Raw genomic sequence first — 25,136 nt, 5'->3', positions numbered from 1 at the left:
GTTCGACCGTTTGACGAATGCAGGCCAACAGCTGGAGGAGTCACTGCGGATTGCGATGATCCTACGCAGCTTGCCTGATTCATACGGTGGTTTGGTCACGGCGTTGGAGAGTCGTGCGGATGTGGACATCACGATGCAGCTTGTGAAGTCAAAGCTGATCGATGAGTTCGAACGTCGGAGGGAGCGTTCCGGCGAAATGCAATGTGAGACGAAAGCGATGAAAAGCGTGGTAGTGCGAAACGAAGTGCAAAGCGTGGGTGGACTCGGCAATAGAGCGCCAATGAGGAAATGCTACTTTTGTGATAAACCCGGTCATTTGCGTCGCAACTGTCGATTATTTTTGCTAGCGAAGCAGGAGCTAGAACGAGAGTGCGAAGATAAGAAGAAGCCGGACGACAGAGGGCGTGTGAAGCAAAATGCGAAGCAAGTGAAGGACGAAAATTGTGGTGCCAGAAGTGTGTGTTTTATGGCTGGAATGGATCAACAAAAGTGCTGGTATATTGACAGTGGAGCGAGTCGGCACATGACGGGCGACAGAAACTTTTTCAAATCGCTGAAGGAAGAAAAAGGCCCAAGTGTAGTGTTGGCAAACGGTAAAGTGGTTACCGCCGCTGGTTGTGGCGAAGGTGTAGTGCACGGTGAGGACGGAAATGGAAGCAGAGTTGAGGTGAAGCTTACCAACGTCTTGTATGTTCCGTCGTTGGCGAGTGGACTCGTGTCAGTGGACAAATTGACGGCGAAAGAGTTTTCGGTGAAATTCAAGAAGGATGGTTGCGATATTTGTGACGCATCCGGTAAGAAAGTGGTTATAGCAGAAAAGTCAGGGTCGTTGTATCGGCTGAAGTTAGCGATAGTAAAGAAGAAAGTAGAGGGCCAGCAGCCGATAATTGGCGAGAAGAAAACGACGAATGGAAGAAGGTCACCAGTCAGTGTGGTGAGTTGGTATTCGGAGAGGAAGCCGAGTAGAGCCGAAGAACGTGAAGAAGAAGAAGAATACTTCGATGCGGACACTGCAAGCGAGGAAGTGGAGCCGCTGCAAGTGGTGGAGTCCCACAGTGGAAACTCGGATACGGATGCTGATGACTGGAGGAAAGTTAGACGATCCAGGAGGAGCAATCGAGGAGTCCGACCCAGCCGGTTGGTAGATTACGTTTTCGATTCTGGAAGCAGGAGGAGATCAACCCGGCATGGAAGGCAGAGATGAGAAGGACGAGTACGAGGACAACATTGAGGAGGAGTGTTGGAGTATGCAATGATTGTGCCTCGTATGCAAAGCGGCAGCACTGGATGTATGTAGCTGTATGAGTGAGGCTGCGACGCTTGCGCCAGTAGGGCAGGCGGCGAGCGCGCCAAATAGCAAGGAAGAAAGGGAGAATGGAAAGTTTGCCATTCATCCGTTATGTGATGTTCGATCCGTTCAGACGTGTTTATAGTAAAGTTCTCTTGCGTACAGTAGTTGATTAGTTGTGTTTCTTTCCTACCGAAATCCTGGTTCCGCGTTCCGCTTCGGTGACCCTGTTCTGCGTTGTGGTGTGTCCACCTCTGCCCAACAGTTATGACAGTTCTCACAGCAAACAAAGAAAATTTTGTCAACATTGCACTACTACGCAGGCAACTGGATTGGTCTATGGGCAAGCATATTATACATCCAGTGTCATGAACTTTGTCACCAAACGATAAAAAAAACAAGGGAGGTACTGGCGGCTCTTTATTGCTACCCCTACGTGTCGCTGGTTCTAAAATGTAAACAACCATACAAAATTCCGACCAAATAATGGTGAAGGCGTAATCAATTTTCTCGAAAACATCCATTTCGGGAACCAAGCCGAATTTGCTGATTAAATTGTCAACATCGCATTGCAGAAGCACGTAGCAAATAAGTGCTTGCAAACAGTATCTTTCAAGTGCATTTATTACCTGTAATTTTGTGAATAATAATTTTCACTTTTCCGCGTTAAGCCTTAAAACTGGTTCTGGACTTAGGTTGGCGGCTTTTCAATTTTACTCCCAGTTGACAGCCGCCCTCCACCCTTGTAAAAAAATGCCGGTGGTCCAAAATATATACTTTGAGGGTCCAAAATGTATTGGTGTGTCCAAAATAATGAAAAACAGGGCTTCCCAACTCAATTATTTTCGACATTTTTTGGATCCTACATGACCGAATGGGCATTTTTATCTCGTAGAGGAAATTTTTCTCTACATTTTGACATTTTTTTTTGACTTGGTTGCGCTGTGCAATAAATTAATTGGGACACAAAACTAAAATCACTTCCTTAGGGGGTCCAAAATACGACCGTTACCCTATTCGGTAATGAACTTGCAGAACAATAATGAATGCATCTCGAAATGATTTTTGATAGCCTCAAGTGGTCTTCTACGACGTTTACACGACATTGCAAAAATGTTGTACGCAACTTAGGTTTTAGCTTTTGGTTTAGTTTTTAGGTTTAGGCTGTAAGTTTTATTTTTTTTAAGTATATAAAACGTATTACATCTGCCTTTCCAGAACAATAATTATTTAAAATTTCCAACGTGGTGCCGTTGTTTCACCACACGTTCTTGAACAAAGAGACAGTCCATGTATTAATTTCCAGAGAGCGCAATAAACGCTCATAACTCTCCCCTTTCACTGTCTGTCGAACAAGCTCATCATTCCACAACCGAATGCCCAACCACGACGACACCGAAAGACGGCTCAGTCGTCGAGAGCAGAGCAAAGAGATTACGCATATTCACATTTTGCAGTTCATGTCCGACAATGTACGGCACAGGATCACATCTCGTATGGAAGCTTCAGCATTGTTCAAACAACGACTGATAACGACGATGTGAGAGCCAACAACAATTGATACCGTGGCTGGATTAGCATTAGAAGCAGTATTGTACTCAGTGTCCGACCAGCTGTTTTGTGTGAACCGTCCGGATAGTGAAACGATGTGTATGATACTCGTGATAAGAGATTTAGCAATAATTTAAACTAGTGGCTTCTATGTGCTGGCCTTTTGCTCTTATCAGTGGTCCGGTGCTATCAAAGACAACTCAAAGTGGGCGATCATCAGTGCCTCTATTGATGCTAAAATAGAAACGCAAATTTCCACTCAAACTTCGCAGCTCAAGGATATCTTATCTATGTGATCAATTGTGCGGGCGGAGTTAGTGCTGTTGTGAATCTTAGCGGGAACAAATCCAGTGGAAAACATGAGTCTCGATACCATGAACGAACTTAAGCAGAAGTACAAAAATTGGAAATCCTACATAAAGGTACGTATAGAACGGGGGATGACGATCCGTTAAATCGCGATCGGTTTGTTTTAACAATTAACACCAATTTCTTAACTGATACCCTCAATATGTGTGGCGTTGCACCAAATCAGAGCTGTTTGCTGTTGGTGCCGCCTTTGGGCATTGTTGGCTGGCTTTGGATTCGTGTGCTTTGCTTCTACTTTTGCTTGCTGATGGTAGGTATTTGCAATGACAGTGAGGCAATTCTTTTTCCTAACTTGAACGGCTCAAAACGAACGAGAAACTATAGCGCACGCTAGCTACGTAGCATGAGGGGGAGTGGGGTAAAATGCTTATCTAAAATTGGGACGTCTTGTTTTCTTGTTTTGGCGACAAAAACGCCAATGTGGTTTTACTTTTTAGTACTGGGGTTGTTCCTATCTGTTGATTCAAGAAATCTGACAAAATTTCAAAAACCCGAAAAAAGTTTTGTTTTGTGTTTAAACAACGAAAATCATTTAAAAATGGAGTAAACATTCTGGCTTAAACTTAACCATTTAAAATTGGGACAGGGCATAAGGACTTTCATAAATTATCACATATTATATTGTTTTGTACCATTGAATTAATTGTAAAAGATGTTTTTGCAATAAAATCAGGAAACTGTATAGTTATCTAAACAATTGATTTTTTGAAATTTTTCCACACTACAATCAGACCAAAACAATCGAATTATTGGTATTTTTATTGGATGGTTTCCAAGGCATTTTTTGCATTGTGTTGCTATGAACTTGTACCATTTTGGTTTTATAGTAACACGATCTATTTCTTCAGTATTGTAGTCTTGTTTTATATGTTGGAATGATCTTCACAATTTTTTTAATCTTCAAGCTTTCCTCAAAAATATTTGGAATCTGCCTTATAGAACGGTTAGTTAGTTGTGTTTGATCCTTCGATCTTGACGCTTGATCCTGCGGGGGCAGGCGATGAGAACAGGATCAAACATGTCGCGCGATGTTCGCGTAGTGAAAGGAAAAAGCGCCGCGGATCGTTAGTATTGTTTGATCTATTGATCGCGTCGCTTGCTCTTGCGTGGGCTAGTGACGAATACTTGTTTGGCGTACAATGCGATTATCGAATTATATCGCGAATCCGATTAGGCGTGATTATATCATGGATCGCATCACCAACCATTGGTGACTCTCAGATCTCTTTACCTTATCCCACTAACTCAATATCCTATCCATGACAACTGTGGAGATGCAGAGGTATACTCGGCTCTATTAACCACGGTTGTCTAACTATCATTCCTTTCTTTCCCCGATGACCGTAAGGACGTGGCCGGCGCCGTTACTGACTTTTAAAATTTGAGCTCTCGATGTGTGCATATTGAAGAATGGTAAGCTAATCCCAAGCCCCATTCATTGATTCCCTGTGCAACTTCCATTGTTCTGGTCAATCACGGAATAGCAACTACGAATTGTACGGTCATCTATGCTCATTAGTGTGGGACAAAATTTAGATTCTCCCTCCAGTCCACTTTTTGAATTGCATTTGGTCCCATACCAACGGTGCAAAATTTCAGCTCGATCGGAGAAACTATATTTTAGCGCCAGCCGTTCAAAGTTTGTTGGGGATTTACTATGGGAAAACTTACTTTTACAAAGAAAAATCGACAGAGGTCTCCCATTGATCTATAAAAAAATTCTGAACACAGACTTCGAAACAATCCGACATTTTTAAAAAAAGTTATTCACTGAAAACCTATTGGCATTAATAACTTTTTTTACAGGCATCGGATTGCTTTGCGGTCTTCGACAATGTTGTTCATCATAGAAACACCTATCGAGATCTGTGTTCAGATTTTTTATAGAGGTCAATTGGCGACCTCTGGCGATTTTTCTTTGCAAAAGTAAGTTTTCCCATAGTAAATCCCATACAAACTTTGAACGGCTGGCGCAAAAATATTGTTTTTCCAATCGAACTGAAATTTGGCACAGTTGTTATGGGACCTAAATGCAATCTAAAAAGTGGACTGGAGCAAGAATCTAAATTTTTTCATATAACCGTGTCCCAGGCTAATGCTCATGCTCATGGAGACAATAATGATAATAGTTTTTTTTAAGGCTTGGTCTCTTTTTTAATGCAGGTCTCTAACGAATCAGTATTTTTAATGGAGACCGTTTAATGGTCTCTAAAGTATCTATTTTAACCAAAATTATATATCTTTTCCTTATTCTGCTTGCATTGCATCCTTATGCAAATGATGAGGCTCCAAATTAACCTTCAGATACAATAATGTGTTGGGGAGAACTTTCAGTTTGGACGGGAATGAACAATCGTGATAGCGAGTCCGTTAGAAACAGCTTCAAGCTAGAATTTTATTTTGCATGTTAGTTTTAGACAAATTCATAGTTTTATAAGGTTTACTTACATTTGGTGTTCTTTACTAATTTTAGGTTATATTTGTCCTCACTGTTTTCTCCGTACTAAATTCAATCTGTGATAGTAGTTTATAGGTTTAGAGTAATGCATTTATAACTTAGGATATATATCTACCTGGCTATTGCACAAATTGTACACAAATTCAATTATAATAGAAATTCAATGAATTTTACTTTAGGATTAACTTTAGCTTCAATAAATCGACCTTCTATCTTCACTTTCTATTGTTCGAAATGTTTGCTTTTGAATGATCATGAACATATCTTCCCAATGACGTTTCCCCAAAGCCGTCAACGCATGACGGACAATTAAAGCGAGTGGCGTACTCAGGAACTCACTTCAACGGGTTAGGAAACAGCCCAGTGGTTTCGCCAACATCCCCCGGCCCGTGTAGTTCCGGTATGCCATATCTGGGTGTCCCTGAGTCTTCTGTTGGCGGTCCTTGAACTTCCAGTAAGGCCAGCTTAGTGGCCGGCCGGGTAATTGATCCATGAACCGTCTGAACTACTGCTCTACGTACTTGTCCGTCTTTTCCAGGTAGAACTTCTATAATTCTTCCGCGAATCCATCCATTCCACTTCCCCTCCTCGACCACCACAACCAGATCACCCGGTTTCAATGGTCTAACAGGCTGGAACCACTTGGTGCGTCTCGTAAGGGTTGGGAGATATTCGCGCACCCAACGAGTCCAGAACGTATCGACGAGGTACTTTGCCAACTTCCAACTATCTCTCAGCAGTACGTGTTCCTCAGTTAATTCCTGGCATGGTTGATTGATCCCTTGTGTCCCGTACAACAGGAAATGGTTTGGAGACAATGCTTCCTGATTCTCATGTTCCAGCGGCACGTAGGTTAGTGGCCTGGAGTTCACTATGGCCTCAGCCTCCAGTACTATGGTCTCCAGAACTTCATCACTGGGATGTCGAGGATGATCTGCAATTGCCGACATTGCGACCTTCACCGACCTTACCATGCGCTCCCATGGTCCGCCCATATGAGGCGCAAGTGGAGGATTGAAGAGCCATTTCGTATCCGTGTTTGTGAAGGTTGCTGCGCAGCTCTTCCCTATGGTGCGAATTTGCTCCTTGAGTATATTACTCGCACCCACAAAGTTAGTTCCGTTGTCGGAACAAAAGGTAGCAGGGGAACCTCTGCGTGCGACGAACCTTCGAATGGCTAGAACACATGACTGTGTTGATAAACTATGGACTACCTCAAGGTGCACTGCCCTGATAGACAGGCACGTGAAAAGGGCTATCCATCGTTTGACCATACTGCGTCCTTGTTTCACGAAAATTGGACCGAAGTAGTCCACTCCAGTGTGCGTGAACGGCCGGATGAAGGGCCTTAGCCGAATTGTGGGTAGAGGTGCCATCATTGGCACTTGAGGAGTCGCCTTCCAAATACGACAATGCTGACACTGTTTTGCAATCTTGGACACAACCGAACGAAGCTGAGGGATGAAGAAACGCTGCCTCATTTCGTTGAGCACCGTCTCGTTGTTTCTATGCAGGAAACGTTTATGGTAGCTTTCCACAAGCAACGCAGTTACCCGGTGTTCTTTAGGAAGAAAAACCGGATACTTTAAATCCCTGGATACTATTGGTGCTCTGGTTATTCGGCTGTTCATCCGCAATACTCCATTGTCGTCCAGTATCGGTGACATCTTGTACAGCGGGCTTGTTTTCTCCAACCGCCTAGGTTCTTCCTTTGGATGTTCCTTGTTGTACACTAGCGTTACATATTCATCCGGGTAAACCTGCATCTGCACCTGTCGCCACAGCAGTATTTCCGCATTTGCCAGCTCTTCCTGTATCAACGGGCCCGTTGCTCTGAGTCCAAGGAATAGTTTGGCTGCTCTGATAACGTATGCAGTAGCTCGCAGCAACCTTTGCCAGCTAGAAAATCTGTCTACAGGCTGTTGATGTAGAGATCGATGGTGCATGAATGAAGAACGAAGATCTACCGTTGTCGCAAGTTTCTCAGACGAATGCAGAGTCAAATCAGTAACCCATCTCTCTGCAGGGTCGGATAGAAATCTTGGTCCGGAATACCACCAATCTTCCGGGTCAAAACTAGGTCCGTCCTTCCACTTTGTCGCCTGATCAGCTACATTTAGTTTGGTCTGAACCTTCCTCCATTCGTCGATTGTAGTCGTGGTAAGAATCTCTCCAACTCGAAAGCCGACAAACTGGTGATATCGCAGTGTTTCGGATCTTAGCCATGCTAAAACAGTTGTAGAGTCGGTCCAAAGATATCGCGTGGTAATTGGGATGGTTAAAGCCTTGCAAATTGTCTCTAGTAAACGGCTCCCGATAAGAGCCGCTTGCAATTCAAGCCTCGGAATCGATAGCGGTTTTAGAGGTGCTACTTTTGTCTTCGCCGCTATCAGGGTACATTGTGGAGGCCCGTTGCCGTAACTTCTAAGGTACGCTACGCAAGCATACGCGTTTTCGCTAGCATCCACGAACATGTGAATCTGCGCATCGTTGTGAGCTCTACCGTTTCCAGAAAAGAAGCATCTTGAAACAGTAACTTCGTTAAGTTTCGTCAACAATCTGCTCCATTTACACCAGTCTTCTAGTACTTCGCCGCTTATTTGTTCATCCCAGTCTAATCCTTCCCTCCAGATTCGCTGCATGATAAGCTTTCCGTGCACAACAAAATGCGCCACCAGACCCAACGGATCAAATAGAGACATCACTGTTCGCAAACTTGTCGCTTCGTTGGTGCTATTTTGTTCGCTACGATGTTCTGCACCTCTTCCTTCAGGTCCAGCTCGAACGTGAACGTATCTTCGGACGGATTCCATACCATGCCAAGAACCCTTTCCATATTCGCTTCAAGGTTGATCGACTTCTGTTGAGTTCTGCTGGCTTCTCCAATACGCTCAAGAACCTCGGAAGAATTGGATGCAAAGTTCCGAATTTCCATCCCTGCTTGGGCGTGAACATACTTCACATCTTCGATGAGCTCCACTGCTTCATCCACCGTGTCAACACTATCCAGAAAATCATCTACATAGTGGTTTTCGATGATGGCACGAGCTGCTTCCGGATACTGCTCTTTGTAGTCCTCAGCATTTTTGTTTTTTAAATACTGCGCAATGCAAGGTGAGCACGCAGCGCCAAACGTGGCAACATCCATCACGAAGATCTGTGGTGGTTTTCCAGGGTTTTCCCGATATAGGAATCTTTGCGCTTGTCTGTCCTCCTTCCGAATCCGAAACTGATGAAACATTTCTTCAATGTCTCCACTGAATGCCACGCTTTTCTGACGGAAGCGTAATAGAACAACTGGAAGAGCAGTCAACAGATCCGGTCCTTTCAACACCATATCGTTGAACGAAATTCCTTTGGCTCGGGCTGCAGCATCCCAAATCAGACGGACCTTTTCTGGTTTGCGTGGATTCCTCACTACCCCCAGGGGCAAGTACCACACACGTCCTGGTTCCGTAGTATCCAGCTCTGCCGTTGTAATCCGATGAGCATATCCGCTCGCAAGGTACTCCTCAATCAACCCTCTGACTTTTTCCCGCAGTTGGTCATCCTTCGACAATTTACGCTCAAGGGCTTCCATTCTACGGATAGCCATATCGTAGCTATCTGGAAGAGAAGGCTCATCGCTCCGCCACAACAGTCCAGTTTCCAGTCTTCCGTCTACTCTTCTGGTTGTTTTCTGTAGAATATCCAAAGCTCTCTTATCCTCGTTTGAAAGTGGACTCCGTTTGACGGTTGCTTCATCGACCGCCATAAATTGCCTGAACAGATTGTGCAAATCTGTGTCTGCTTCGTGCAACTCCATATGCGTGTTCACGTAGTCTACAAGGCTGCTGTCAGTGGTGGCATGTCGTCCATAGAGGCACCATCCTAGTCGAGTTCTAACTGCAACTAGTTGTCCAGTTCTGCTTTCACGGCTTTTAAGAGCACTGATTAGCTTAGCGTTGTCTACGCCAATAATAAGTCGAGGTGCGGCATTGGTGTAGCTGGACAGAGGTAGCTTTCTAAGGTATGGATGATCCAAACAAAGTTCCTCGTAGTTCACTGTTTGGCTCGGGAGTTTTAATTGTCCTACAGTCCTGGCTTTCAGTGGAAACTCCTTGGCCTTGTTGAATCCGGATATCGCGACTCTTATATGCTGGGAGTCTTTTTCCGTTCTCGATATATCGCCTGTCCAGCCTAAATACAACGGTTCAGCAAGTCCTACTACACCTAGCTGTTCCGCTACCTCCGCATCCATCATTGTTGACGAAGATCCATCATCTAAGAACGCGAATATTTCCACACTCTTTCCATTGAAGTGCAATGTCACAGGCAAATAGCGCAGCAGAGCACAAGAAGTAACTGAATGGTGATTCTGGTGGACGACGTTCCTTTCCGCTGCTGTTGTCGATGAGGGTACTCCAGATGCCGCTTTTCTTAAGTGCAGTAGAGCATGATGGCGCATGCGACAACCTTCAACTCCGCATTCTTGTTTTGACCGGCAAGGCCATGATCGATGTGGAACTAAGCATATTCGACAGAGCCCTTTCTGTCGCAAAACCTTCCATCTTTCATCCACAGTCAGTCGTTTGAATACTGGACACTCGGCAATACGATGATCTGTTTTGGAGCAGTTGACGCAGGGCTTAGGGATGGAACCGCTTGATTCGGCCCCAGACATGTCCGTTGAAGCGAGGGATTGTTGATGGACAAAAAACTTTTCCTTAGAGGATTTTTCGCGTCTTCCCCTGTCGTATTTTTCTGCTGGCAGCTGCCCTACACTGGTCAGTAGAGTGACGTCGCTGGCCATCGTCACTAGATCCTTCATGAAACCGTTGAACGTTGCCATGTTCACTGGATTGTAGTTGCGCTTGTAGGCCGCCCACTGTAGCTTCAGGTTAGGCGGAAGCCTATCTACCATCTCTTGGAGCAACATTGGGTTGCTGATGTGCTGGAATTGTTGGGCAAGAATCATGTGCTCCACCAAGTTCTCAACACCCATTCCAAATCTGATAAGCGTTTTCAGATCATCGCCACGAGGCGAAGGAATTTCCCGCATTCGTTTTAGAAGTGCATTGATAATCACTTCCGGTCTGCCGTATAAACGCTCCAGCGTCGCAAGTACGTACGGCACTGACTCCGGAATCAGCAATCGACTTCTCACGCTCTCCAGCGCATGTCCACGTAAACAGCGTTGGAGCCTTGCCAAATTTTCGGCATCGTTGTACCCGCATGCTTCCGTCGAGTTATTGAAGGAACTCAGGAACAGAGGCCAATCCTGAGGATCTCCGGAAAATACAGGCAATTCCTTTGGGATGACTTGCCGAGCAGCCATTTGCTCTGCTGTGGGCCCTGTTCGACGCGATTGATTCGGCTGATCGGGCACGAACTGATGACTAAACTGCGACAGTGGTTCCGAGTACATCTGTTGTTCAGGTTGATTCTCCAGCCTGGGATGACTTGTTGACGGCATGTACTCAGTCGAATTCAGCTTATACCCCGGATAGCCGTATCCTGGTTGATGTGGCAATGATGGCTGGAGATTGCTTGTTCCAGGCTGAGGGACTGATGACCACGGCTGAATCCCAGATGCTGCAGTCGGTTTCCTCACGAAATTTTCGTATCCAGGAGGTGGTTGAATCACTGATTGATGTTTAGCACTTGTCACTGTATACTGCTCACGGCCCGATGTTGGTGGTAATTCTTGGCGATTTGACGCACTAAAGTGCTGGTAACCCGTTGGTGGCAAAGATAACAGGGTTGACTCATTACACTGACCGGGTATAATAGCGGACGGATTCGGATCGTTTAAACGCTTTCGCTCCAATGGCGGTTGGAGCACAGCCTTTTTCGATTTGCCTAACTGCGCGAATTTTGACAGCGGTATTTGCCCTAGTTCTCACCTGACTCTCCGTAGACAAACCTGCAGTGATAGGGTTCTCAATACGTGCTCCATCCACGAGAGATAGCGTCTCCAAGTTGGCCCTCATCAGAGATTCTGCTGTTTTTTGCTGTACAAACGCATTTGTCTTCGGCACCCCAGTATGCCTATGGGATGATGGAACGGTTTCGACTGGCATGTCTGCCCTTGGCCCGATGATAGCTGGCGATGCCTCTCCCTGGTGTTCGATGATTTGAGTGGTTTGTTGCTCGCTAAATGCACCGATTGCGCTCGTCGACGTTATAGGCGCCCTTCCTTGCTGTGCCCCTGTCGGCGGTGTTCGGATTACCTCTTTTGCTTGCTCGGTATTAGTTGCTGTTGATGCGATCTGATCTATGGATGCGACATCAGCGTTCTGCTGGGTTCCACCCAACTGGGAGGAACATAAGTGAGTCGACGTCGTAGCTATCTGGGCATTCACTACATCAGTCGGTTTCGACGCACTGACCCACTCCCTGGTACTATCTCGGATCTGCTTAGAACTCACTCTACTTCTAAAGCTGCGATGTTCATCTTCCTCTTGTAGCTGTGCATCAAGAATGGCAAATTGTTGCTGCTCAAATTCCACCTCGACCTGACGTCGCAACCTCTGGAACTTCTCTGCGTCTTCGAGTTCTCGGAGGCCGTTTTCCTTCTCCTTCTCTAGCTGTTGCAGTCGTAATGCTATCCGTGCTGAGTTACTACTACGAGAGGTTCGTAAGGAGCTTACATGGCTCGTGCGATGTGAGGAAACAGTGACGATATCATCGTTTTCGACGCACCTCTTACAGGTGAAACTCCGATCAGGGTCGGCAATCGAATCTCCCACCTCTGCACACGAGTAATGCACGTATCCATCACAACGGTCACACTGCACCAGGTTGTCGACGTTGTTTGGTCGATTGCACAACATACAGTGGCTCTCCGAAGGATCCATTCCTATGCCGGATGACTACCACGTGGACATCGAATCAATCGCAAATCTTGAAGATTTTGTTGGGGAGAACTTTCAGTTTGGACGGGAATGAACAATCGTGATAGCGAGTCCGTTAGAAACAGCTTCAAGCTAGAATTTTATTTTGCATGTTAGTTTTAGACAAATTCATAGTTTTATAAGGTTTACTTACATTTGGTGTTCTTTACTAATTTTAGGTTATATTTGTCCTCACTGTTTTCTCCGTACTAAATTCAATCTGTGATAGTAGTTTATAGGTTTAGAGTAATGCATTTATAACTTAGGATATATATCTACCTGGCTATTGCACAAATTGTACACAAATTCAATTATAATAGGAATTCAATGAATTTTACTTTAGGATTAACTTTAGCTTCAATAAATCGACCTTCTATCTTCACTTTCTATTGTTCGAAATGTTTGCTTTTGAATGATCATGAACATATCTTCCCAATGACGTTTCCCCAAAGCCGTCAACGCATGACGGACAATTAAAGCGAGTGGCGTACTCAGGAACTCACTTCAACGGGTTAGGAAACAGCCCAGTGGTTTCGCCAACAAATGGGTTCAAGAGCCTCTTCAAGAAATTCGTCTCAGATTCCCCGATGAAAAGGAAATATGAAAGTGATTTTTTTCTACCAATTCTCCCACAAACTCTTCCAACGATTTTCCAAAGAACGCTTATTTCTTCAGAATTCCTTGGGTATTACTTTGATTGTTTTTTCAAAACTATTCTACTGCCCATATTCGTATGGTCGACCTGATAGAGAGAGGAGACAGCTGGCTCAGATTACGCGCTACCAAAAGTCAAGGGAACCTGTCACCATCTGTCACTGGAAAACCGTACATCCCAAGGGCAGATCGTGAAAACTCGCCAAATCCAAGTGAACGTAATTAAAATTTCGAGGTGTTTTTCGATGATTTCACATTTTAAAAAGTTGAATACCTAAATATAGTTATGTGTTGGCAAACTGCTATTGATTTTTTTTATATTCATATCCTTTTTCATAGTGAACAACAAGAAGTGAATATGGTTTTGATCAAAATAAATTCATCTGACCAAGGATCTCAAGGCAAGAAAACATGCCAACTGGCAGTAAGCTGTCTATCTTAGGACGTAACCACCCACTTTAAAGCACTGTAATTTCTGGGAAAATGCGTTTTTATGTTATAAAATAATCTGAATCTGAATAATTTCGTATTTTTGTCATCTGAAAAAGCATACGTCATTTTATCCGTCTAAGGGATGGTACACAAATTATGTCACGCTAAATTTCAACTTTTTCGACCCCCTCCCCCCCCTTTGTCACACTTTTTGTATGAGCCCTCCGAAAATTTTGTAAGGCTTGTCACGCTTGGCTCGACCTCCTCCCCCCCTTGGAGCGTGACGTAATTTGTGCATGACCCCTAATCAGTGAGTTTGTTGAACGATTATATGGATGAATTGACGCAACCACCAGGTCACTGTCATAGCAACCTGGTTCATACGCTAAACCACGCTGTACTATATTAAGAAGGTGATATATTCCGAAAACTGACAGCTACTTGACGACGTCATTCCTATCCACCTCGAACAAATTTGCGAAAAAAATGATCTAGTGGTCCGGAAGGTATATGGTACGATAGGAGTTTACAATCAAACTAGATATTCACATCAGTAAAGAGCCTGCCTTGTTATTTTTTATGCCGTGCGCTAAACTATCCAAAAAAAACTAGGCGAATCGGGTGCTTGTTTGGATAAGTTGGTGAATCTGCTCATGCCAATCCGTTTTCCTCTTTTAATTAATTTTTTTAGAACAAATATGTGCTGTTTCGCATGTCCCACAAATGTATTATTACTAATTAATTTAATTTTTTACGTAATTAATTAATTAATCCCATCTGTAAAAAGTAGGCATTGAGGAAATGGGCTGTGAATTTTCCAAACTCGTTTTCCATATAAATATTCAAAAAATTCCAGAGGATTGGAACATTTGCAAATCTTAATGAAACTTTCACAATTTGTTTCTCACTGTTATATCTTTTAGAGAAAAAATATAACGATGATCAAAACACAGTTATTTTTTGTGTTACACGGCATGTAAATCTGCAGTGGGACTGATATGCGGTTACTTTTCATTATGAGACGATTTGACTTGCTGTTTTTTTTTCGAACAAATCATATTATCTCATCAGTGCAGCTGAAAGAGCATTGGAAGACACTTTGAAGACTGAACTCCACTTATTTTTTATAAAAATTCAGATAAGACTGACTACAGTACAGATCAATGAAAAATGCATTTTGGTCATATTGGCACTTACGTCGACTATGCAAACATGGGCTGCCTAGAATATACTCCAGATATTTTCCACTAATTCATCAACTAAATAAATTCTCCAGTTGTTACACTAAGAGATCTTCAAAAGATTTCTACAACATTTCTTCCGTGGAAATCCACGAAGGTTTATTCCAGAATGTTTGGAACATAATAGCTAAAGAGTTTTTTTTACAAGAATCCCTGCTAGAATTCCTCTACCTGTTCATGTACCTTCAAGAATTCACCCACGTTTCCTCCCAGAAATTCAAAACTCCTTGACGGATTCTTCGGTCGAATCGATTTTTTTTTTCGAGCATTTCATCCTAGTATTACTTCTGCAGTTTTACCAAACGTTTCATAAAAAATATCCTAATAATTTCCCATGCAATCTTCAAAAGTATATTTAAGTTTTGACACCAGTTTATACTTTCCAATATTTTTTCCGATTATTCCTACACAAATTTTTATAGAGATTCTGTCCAATGATTTTCGAGAATTTTTTTTAGAAAATCCTGCGGAACACTATCGCGAGATTCAATTGATTTTTAATTATCTAGAAAATCTATCAAAACTTCCTCAAGAGTCCAGGAGTTATTGCAGAGATCCTTGTTTTTTAAGGGTGACTTTAAAACCTACCCAAGTTTTATCAAAGATTACTCTAACATTTTCTACGCTGGTATCACTGGAGACATTTCTGGAAGAATTCCGAAAAAAAACTTTCAAAAATCAATTGCTGAAGGTATCTTGAAAGAAGTGCTTAGTTGAAATCTGATATAAATCCTGAAAGACAATTATAAAGGAAATCCCTAGAATTTTCTGCAGAAGTTATTGATTGAATTTTAAAGGACGTTTTTACCGGGAATTTTGGATAATGTGTAAGGGCAATCGATGGATGAGGAGTTGTTACCTTCTTGAAAAATTTCTGTGGTTCTCCTTAGAAAAATCCAGGTTCAATTCTTGAGGTGTCCTAAGCAAAAGTCTTGGAGAAAGTCATGAAAAAACACGAGGAATTCTAAGAAAGAAATGTAAGATCTTTGAGAAATGTCTACTTCTTATGCTATGAAGAATCAAGCTCGTATCTCCTGGCTCTTATTATGTGTTCTTCTTTTTCTGTTCCTGTTCGGTCTCTTTTTGGCCTTTCTCTTGGGCTCTTTTTGATTTCTTTTTTACTGGCAAGAGGTCTTCAATTTCCTATTTCTAAAACACTTTGTCGCTACCAGCCTTTAAAAGAGGAAAAGTTTTATTAATCTTGTGGGAACGACTGACATTTATATGAGGGGATTAGAAGCAAAGGGGTGTCAGTGACAAAAACTTAGTTTTTGTAAAAAAAAAAATGATATATATTTTTTTTCAACAATTTTTTATTCTATACAAATTGTATGGGAGTCAAAAAATTGAAGCTAATCTTCTATTAATTATGTCATTTTTACTGTTGAACTAAAAATCAACTGAAAATATCGTTAGAACGCTTGGAAACTGTAGAATTTCCTCAACTCATTTCAAAACCGACCAAAATGGCACTTGTCCCGTAACGCGGGTAGATCACCTTTTTGAGGTGCGTCACGGGGTTAGATCTACCATGTTGTACTCTTATTATATCTGTTATTGTTAATACTTAGGTTACAGAAGAGTACAAGAGAGTAACAAGCCACTAAGACCCACTTATTTGTCCTTGATGATAAGGGGAGTGGAAAACATGACTCAATCAGCATCTGAGGTTGGTTTCAACTCATGAGACAAGTTCTTTCCGAGTTCAAGAGTTTATCTTTCGATATCTAGGAAGGAAACGATTCCGAATCAATGGAGTAGCAGACCTTCTAACTTCTAAATTAAGCTTCTTATTTCAAGGAATATAAATGTCTTATGCGATGAAACCTGTTCACAGTTTCAAAAAAGGGATTTGAACTTTAAAAATAGAAGCAATAATTTGATACGCTAGAGTATGCATGGTCAAAATCAGTATCATTTAACCAGCTTAGTGCAAAACCTGAAAGAGGGGCGCGCTTTTGAGAGTTTAATGGTGACACACTGTTTTCTCGAAAATATATAAATAGCGGTATCTTTTTGGCTCTATGCAAATGGTAAAGAATGATAGTTGTATAAAAAACAGCTAAGTAGAAGTACTTCATTATTTCGCAATTGTAATGGAGTAGAACGACATGCACTAAACAAAGGATACGGGTATACCGGAAAATATCAAAGAAAACTGGTCGCAGTGGTTCATTTCGAACAGATACAGCAAAAAATAAATGGCACGAAAAAAAACGCAAAGGGGTGGCATTTGAGTCCCTTAAATATAGTAACTTTAAATTTCAAGTTTAGGGTTGAAATCGTTTTAGCTTATTTGGTACCCATGGTTTCGAACGTGGACGCGCCTCTGGACATCACCATAGGAACTTAACGACACCAGCGTTCCCCCGGTTTAGCTATTTATCGAAATTTGAAATAACACAGGTTAGAATTGGATTTCTATGTCAGTTCTCTATGCTTCAAATTGTCCAAAGTCAGAAATCTTCACAGTGATAGAGTTTAGCTGTCTGACGCATTTAGCACCACATTCCCCGCCAAAGTCTCGTGTTTTGCTGGTTTCACTAATAGGCCAGGGGAAGTGGTTCACCTAGAGTGAATTTCTGTCAAAGAAAAAGTAGATTTTGTATGAGATTTGACAGAAAAATGAATGACAAGTTCATCCACTTCTCCTGGCCTATAGAAGAGAGTTGTGTTCAAATACATATACCCTCACGAACACTCAAACGTATAGAGCTTAGTGACATTTGAACACACGTAGACTAGCATACGCTCGTCATACACAGTTTGTTTTTGTTTTCCTCAAAGAAACTTGCACACGCTTTCCAGACTCATCAAAATGCATATGGAAATATTACCCAATTTGAAAAATTTTATACACGGATTCTGGGTGTTTTTCGAGACTGAGTGCATATTGTTTTCCTCTAAGGTTCACAACTACATCTACACTAGGTCACCCATACCATCGGGCGTGAAAACCACTATGGGTGGAAGATTCTCCAACTTTTATTGTGTACGCCTATTTGACGCTTCGTTTGGTCCATCATCTGACCGCATGGCTTGGACTTTCATCATCACACTCTCGCAGCTTCTCGCGCTCTCCGCCCAAACTCTATGTTCGGCGCGAATGGGGTTGAGTACGGTTCAAATCAACGCAGTCGCGATCGTTCTGGTTGCGGTTCTTTGCACTTTTCCTACAGATGAGCGAAGTGAACTTCAGAGACGATGCCAAATCGCATCGTCAGTTGCATGCTTGGGTGATGTTTTGTAGGTACTTTTTGTGAACGGAAATACGACCACATGCGAAACGGCAATGAAGTCGTGAGAGTTTCCATGAGTCAGCCTCGAAGTCAGCTGATGGGGGTTTTCCAAAGCGAACACGTTCCAATGATCTTGAAAAGATTGAAACTGTGAAACTATCCTATGGTCGATTTTGGGAGGTTGATGTTCGGGTGAAAAACATTTTTCTGGTATGTTCTTCAATTTATTACATGTTAGAAATTTACGATTGTTGTTTCAGTTAGTTCAAATGATTGTAACCATATCAATTTTACTCTAATAAAAATTTACAATCAAAGTATAGCAGCATCTATTGTGTCAATACGACAAAATGAATTGTAATTACCATTAATTTATTTTTGACGTTAACTACGTCTTACGGCAATATACTGGGTGTCAATTGAAAATCTAAAATGTTGTTACCATCACGATATTATGTTAGAGTTTGAACTAAAGGAAGGCTGCAACTATGAAAATCGACAAAAATTCAAATTAAAAAAAACAAACTTGGCGTAGTTAACGTCATGCGGTCGTGTCTTGTACACAACCCCCTCTGATTTTTTTATTATGATGTAGTAATAACAGATTTTTACCACCACAGATTTAATTGTAGATGGTATTTTTAAAATAAAAAAGGTCGTTATGTTTCTTTGCAATATGTAGAAACATCCATTTTTTATCAAAAAATTGAGGACCATGACCATTTATTCAGTTTTTTCCTAATATTGAAATTTTACGTGCCATAGACATTACTGTTAACATTTTGTGATGCGAATAAGAAAATTAGTGTAAGGAAACACAAGCTCATTTTCGTTTATTGTCCCACATAAGAATTTATTGTTGTTTGATAACACTGTTTTGTAGCTCTGTTGTAGTTTATATCCAGGTAGCCATGTATGTCTATTTTTGTTCATCTGTGGAATATTGTGTATTACTATTTAGCATATCATACATAATACAAAACTATTTACTATTTCGTTAAATCGTTCGTACTTTTGTTTCAATTCTTCATTATTGAACTCTGTGCTCCGTGATATTGGATTTGTATGTTTGCCTGATAGGGCTATATTGAGCCACATAATCCTCAAAATAATGATTTAGATTGGCTTTAAATGTATGCATTACATTTCACTTGACCTCAACTGATCCACAGCAAGATAGCCGAACAAAGGTGTTTATCTGTCTGGTATGTATAACAACTGGACAAAAGATTTGTAGATACAGCACCCATAAAACGACCGGGAAGGAAGCTTGCTATATGAGACTGCACACAATGCAACTGACAAACGTAGCGACGCGTCATAATACGGAGATACGTTATCTCTTGCCAAACCGACGTGCCAACTCATACACGTTTCCTCAGTTTTTCGGCAGCATGCTTTCCTTTCAAAGATACTGCGATGATTTGTTTCACATTTTATGTATTGTGTGCTTAGTGAAGCTTGAAACCGTTAAACTGTTTGACGCATTTCCGTTGTGTCATAAAATTTTGCGAATGATGTTCAGTTGAGTTCGAAGAAATTTATTGACATGAAATTGACTGGTTATTTCAGCTGCATATACGAAAAAACAATCCAGCAAATAAATTGGTAGGAGGAAGTTAAGTACCGTAATTTCGGGTGAAATTGATCATTTTTCACGGTTTTTCTTATCTTTTTCCTATAATTTTGACAATGCCAAACAACTAAATGCAGGAAAACAAGTACGAAGGTGAGCCTCATCGACTTATGTACCGAAATTTTCTAACAAATGTCATTTTAGTGTTAACAAATATCTCTAAAATAAAAAATCAGAGGATCTCATTTCGGGGTGAAATTGATCACTTGTCAATACCATTATTGTTAGTTTCCAAAACAACTCTATATGATAAATTTGAGCTCCCTGAATCCAAATATGCTTGTAAAATTCTTAACAATGCAATATTTATATCAATAACGAAAAGTTAAATTTCAAGAATTACGCGGAAAACGCCTAAATGTATGCAATTTCCTAAGGGATTCAATGGTATCTAACAGAAATTCAATTATTTCAACCATATGAGCTAACTGGTACGAGTTTTGATGATGAAATCTGGTTTGGGGATATATCTCAAGCATCCTCACAAACTTTCAGGTTTATAACATGTTCAAATCCTTGCTTAGTTCATAGCTGAGACGAGACTCGCGAAGACGGTCTTCTTTTTCTGTGATTGCTGAGTTTCTTATTCCACTTTGTGTTTATAACAATTATGCGCAAGCCGTTCAAACCTTCACATGAACCTCTCAGCAAAAAATGATTGAGTTTGCATCACATCGAATCATAAATAGCCATTTGAGTGTAATTTCATGCCAGCAAACGTAGCAGACATTAGAAATAATTAATCTTCTGCTTAGATTTATCAGCAACTTTGGAAAAAACTGCTCCGCTGACTGAGGTTTTTAATAACAATTTACTTTAAACACAATACTTGTAGATTCTGTATATTGACTTATGCTGTGGGCATGTTAACGAGAAAACGGAACACTCAACTCAACTCAACATAATTAAACAACACAATATAAAATGTTCATTGTCCACAGATTCCTTGAAAAAGGTACAATAAATGTGTTCGAAACGTCGGATGAAAACTTAAAATCCGTTTTTGAGCATAATAGACTGAAGGCCATAACCTACAACATTTATCCACTCATTAACAAAAATATAATACTTGTTTTAATTATAAATCGTGGTTTACGGCCAACCAGCCGAGTGGAAGTTTAACAACTACCGAAAAGCTAAACATTACATATAATTTGCAATTGGATTAGATGGACAAATTGATGTGAAGATTTGCGAAAAAGTTACACGTCTTCTCAGTGAGAATCGAACTCACGACTCCCCGATCTCTAGTTGGGGCGCGTTAACCACTACGCCATGAGAGGACTCATGAACGCAGAAGTTAACCTGAATTCGATTTCAGCTCAATAATCACGTGGTCCTCTTTCGCAAAGTGCACCTCTTTCGGAAGAATTAGATGCCCATCCAAACACAACGCTTTCTATATATATCCAATGCCTAGCCCGAGAGCGCATTGTTTTTTAGGTATAGGAATAGCACACTACAGGGGTCGTCCATAAATGACGTAGCTTTTTAGGGGGAAGGGGGGGCTTCACGAATTTGTGACGATGTGTGACGAGGGGGAGGGTGGGGTCCTAGCTAGTGCACGTAGCATTTTGAATCACGTCGGTATAATAAGAGGCGCTGAAAAAATGACATAAAATTATTTTTTTTATCAAACTTCTTTTTTCATTGTTTGACTTATAAAGTTGGGTTCTAAAGTGATGATTCAGCTTCAAAACATTCATATGACAAGATTGGAAAAAATGTAAGAAATTTTATATTTTCTGTAGTGCAATCAAACAGATTTTTTGATGCTTAAAATAATTTTGTGAACATTATATTCATGTAAGAATAAATTTATTTATAAATAAAGATTAAAGATAGATAAATTAATTAAAAATCAAAGCTTTAACAACTTGGAAAACATGGTTTGTTTTATTCATATTTTCTGTTAGAGCATATTTCTTTAAAAATATGTTCATTTTGGCAAACATTATATTAAAACAAGATATTCATTCCGTGGATTATGCTCTCAATGTTGCAGAAGATCTCCACCCAATCATCTCATCGATTTGTTTTGATATATCAATGCTCTTGATGGAATAGCCTGAATAAAACTTGATGGAAAAGCCTGGACGACAGATTTGATTGTTATCGAAATTGTTCTATCATTCAATTTTTGTTAATAACTCGGTAATTTGAAGAAAGGTTATTTTTAGTATTTATTTGTTTCTTTATAGTTTGTGTAAGATTATTTCAGTATGGGGAACGATAATGAAGTTAAGCTGAAATATCAATAAAGTTGAATAACTTGTACAATTATCGCTAAGATTTTCTGAACATTTCAAATATTACAAGTGTAATCTTTTCTACATCTGGCACCTGATTGCTAAATGGATTTGAATTTGGATGATAATGACAAATGATTTCAAATCAAATATATCTTATCTTGATAATTTTCATTGAAATCTATTTCCCAACATCGAATAATTAAATTCTCTAAAATAATTAAATTTCTTTTCAACATATTATAAAATCGATTGTACGATTGTACTCTAACTTGTTACTGTTAGCTTCATCAATCCAATCAAAGATTTTTCCTTTTTTCTATATTTTCAGCTGTAAACTAATTTTTCATGGTAACAACAGCAAAAGTAATACAATTTAGCCAACAACTTAAACAGGAAAATTCATTTAGAACTGTTTGCAAATTACTTTCGAGCGCTATTGCAAATCAAACATTATTCGTTAGATTATCCTTACGTTTCAGTCAGTAATTAATATCGAAATCTGTATTAAACTTTTGAATTCCAATTTTTTTAATCCAATTGCTAAGGAAAATAATAAAAAAAAAAATATAGGGAGGGGGGGGGGGGGGTTTTGCTTGAAATGCTACGTATTTTCCAAGGGGGGTATCAGCATTTGTGACGAAATGCTACGAGGGGGAAGGGGGGTGTAAAAAATCAGTGAAAAAATGCTACGTCATTTATGGACGGCCCCACACTAGCCAGCAACTGCGCTGGCTGAGGTTTCTATTGTGTGGGCTTCCAATGGGTCGCGACGTTCTCAAACGACCGGTTACGGAACATGAGTCCGTTGCTCGATAAATACTTGTTTTAATTATGAATCGTGGTTTACGGCTAACCAGCCGAGTGGAAGTTTAACAACTACCGAAAAGCTAAACATTACATGCAAATTATATGTAATGTGTAGCTTTTCGGTAGTTGTTAAACTTCCACTCGGCAGGTTGGCCGTAAACCACGATTCATAATTAAAACAAGTATTTATCGAGCAACGGACTCATGTTCCGTAACCGGTCGTTTGAGAACGTCGCGACCCATTGGAAGCCCACACAATAGAAACCTCAGCCAGCGCAGTTGCTGGCTAGTGTAGTGTGCTATTCCTATACCTAAAAAACAATGCGCTCTCGGGCTAGGCATTGGATATATATAGAAAGCGTTGTGTTTGGATGGGCATCTAATTCTTCCGAAAGAGGTGCACTTTGCGAAAGAGGACCACGTGATTATTGAGCTGAAATCGAATTCAGGTTAACTTCTGCGTTCATGAGTCCTCTCATGGCGTAGTGGTTAACGCGCCCCAACTAGAGATCGGGGAGTCGTGAGTTCGATTCTCACTGAGAAGACGTGTAACTTTTTCGCAAATCTTCACATCAATTTGTCCATCTAATCCAATTGCAAATTATATGTAATGTTTAGCTTTTCGGTAGTTGTTAAAAATATAATACTTTGTCTCCAGAACAAGCTTTTGATCTTCAAACAAATTTTCAGGCCAGCTATGTTGTATTCTATTCTAATATGAACTGGCTGTTTTAATACCAAGAAGAAAGCCTTGCAGAGGATTCAAAATCAAATTTTGAAAATTACTGTGATGCTCTCTGCCCGGTATAGTACTACTAATTAATTACATAGAATATCCATTGTTGAAACATTGGAACGAATGTCGAATAAAATTATTAATATTTTTAACAAAAATCGTTGCAGTTTTCTATTGCCACGATTAATATGTTTTTTTTCTCTCTTATAAACAAGTGAAATCAACTCACCTGTAAAAATTCTGAACTGCTACGGCGATTGAAATGTAATAAATTTATTACATTTCAATCGCCGTAGCAATGGATTATTGAAGGTAGTTTTTGTCAGTGCTCGCCGCATCAAAACAAAGGCGTCACTGCATATGAGACTTAACATTGTGACAGCATTGCAGTTCTGTCAAACATACAAGGCTACTGTGGCGCTATCTATGCTTTCCATAGCGGATCTTTTTGTTATTTTAATGATCCATTCCTAAAAAAGTCTCTCTAAGCTACTTGCCCAAAAATGCAATCCAAGATTTCAGTCAAAAAATACCCTTCTATTCAAACTTCTGGATGGGCACAGTGTGTCTAGCTTAGCCTGTCTCATAACATTTGTGATAGTGTGAAGTTACAATATCTATGTCAAATACAAATAAAGAACAAAGAAAAGACAAGCTTCATATTTAAATTATTTTGATGTCCAATATGTACACCAATTACGCATATTTTCAATCACAAAAAAACATGTCTCATCTACAAGTTCCGGCAATGAGTGCAATTGTATTTATATTTGTTCGAATATTTTCATGGCCTTATATCTGTTCAGCAGACTACTGGTTGGTGGTAATGCAAATGACGCAAATTTTACTCTACAGCAATAGCAAATTGTGCCGTCAAAAAGCTAGTGCTAATTCTCGGTAATTTTCAATCACTCGATAATCATGTGCGCAAACGTTCGATCCAATTTGTTGTGTAAACTTCAATTACGTTTCTTGCCAGTTCAATTAAGTGTTCGAAATGTGCCATTCTTTTATGGGAATTTCTGAAAAATTAAATATTGTGTAAACTGCCCTACAACTGAAGGTGGCTCATGGGTTCAATTCTTTATCTGATGCACTTATTTTTCTGTGTAGGTATACAACCTTTTCAGGGGCCCACATAGCCGCAGCGGTAAATGCGCAACTTTTCATCAAAACCAAAGCTAAACCTCAAGTTTTCAAGAGCACAAATCTAGAGAACCAGACAACAGATCGTGCTGTTTGTATCGATTGGTCACTACTTGGTACCAATCTAACAAATTTTTAGACCAAACGGTTTTGTGGTTCTCTAGATTTGTGCTCTAGAAAATTCGAGGTTTGGCTTCGATGCATCACCCTCTACTAGCAGTATCATATTTTGGCAACACACAAACATTGAAATCACCATAACATTTTTGTTTTTAGATATTTTTATTCCATTTTTTCACAACTTCCCTAAATACTCTTTTAATAATCTGTATCAGTTTTGAACATTGGTCATCTGGTTCAGAAGATATTCTGAAATTCCTTGAGGGGACCGACGTATAGCCATAATCCACGTAAATATCTCGGGCTAAAGAATTGTTCTCATGTTCAGTCAC

The 25,136-nt window shown here is 40.5% G+C and overlaps 1 protein-coding gene across 1 annotated transcript in view; it reads left to right on the top strand.

Moving 5' to 3' along the window:
- Positions 1 to 2,665: 2,665 nt before the first annotated feature.
- LOC5580098 (lysM and putative peptidoglycan-binding domain-containing protein 2) overlaps positions 2,666 to 25,136 on the top strand; it is a 47,230-nt gene continuing 24,759 nt past the window's right edge. Inside the window, exon 1 of the mRNA XM_001654799.2 lies at positions 2,666 to 3,261. Coding sequence (XP_001654849.2) covers positions 3,199 to 3,261 — 63 coding nt within the window. The 5' untranslated portion in view covers positions 2,666 to 3,198. The remainder of the gene's footprint in view (positions 3,262 to 25,136) is intronic.

Source organism: Aedes aegypti, chromosome 1 (assembly GCF_002204515.2).
Source record: "Aedes aegypti strain LVP_AGWG chromosome 1, AaegL5.0 Primary Assembly, whole genome shotgun sequence".
Taxonomy (NCBI): Eukaryota; Metazoa; Arthropoda; class Insecta; order Diptera; family Culicidae; genus Aedes; species Aedes aegypti.
Note: the sequence above shows the minus strand (reverse complement) of the source record. Positions and strands in the feature narration are given on the sequence as shown.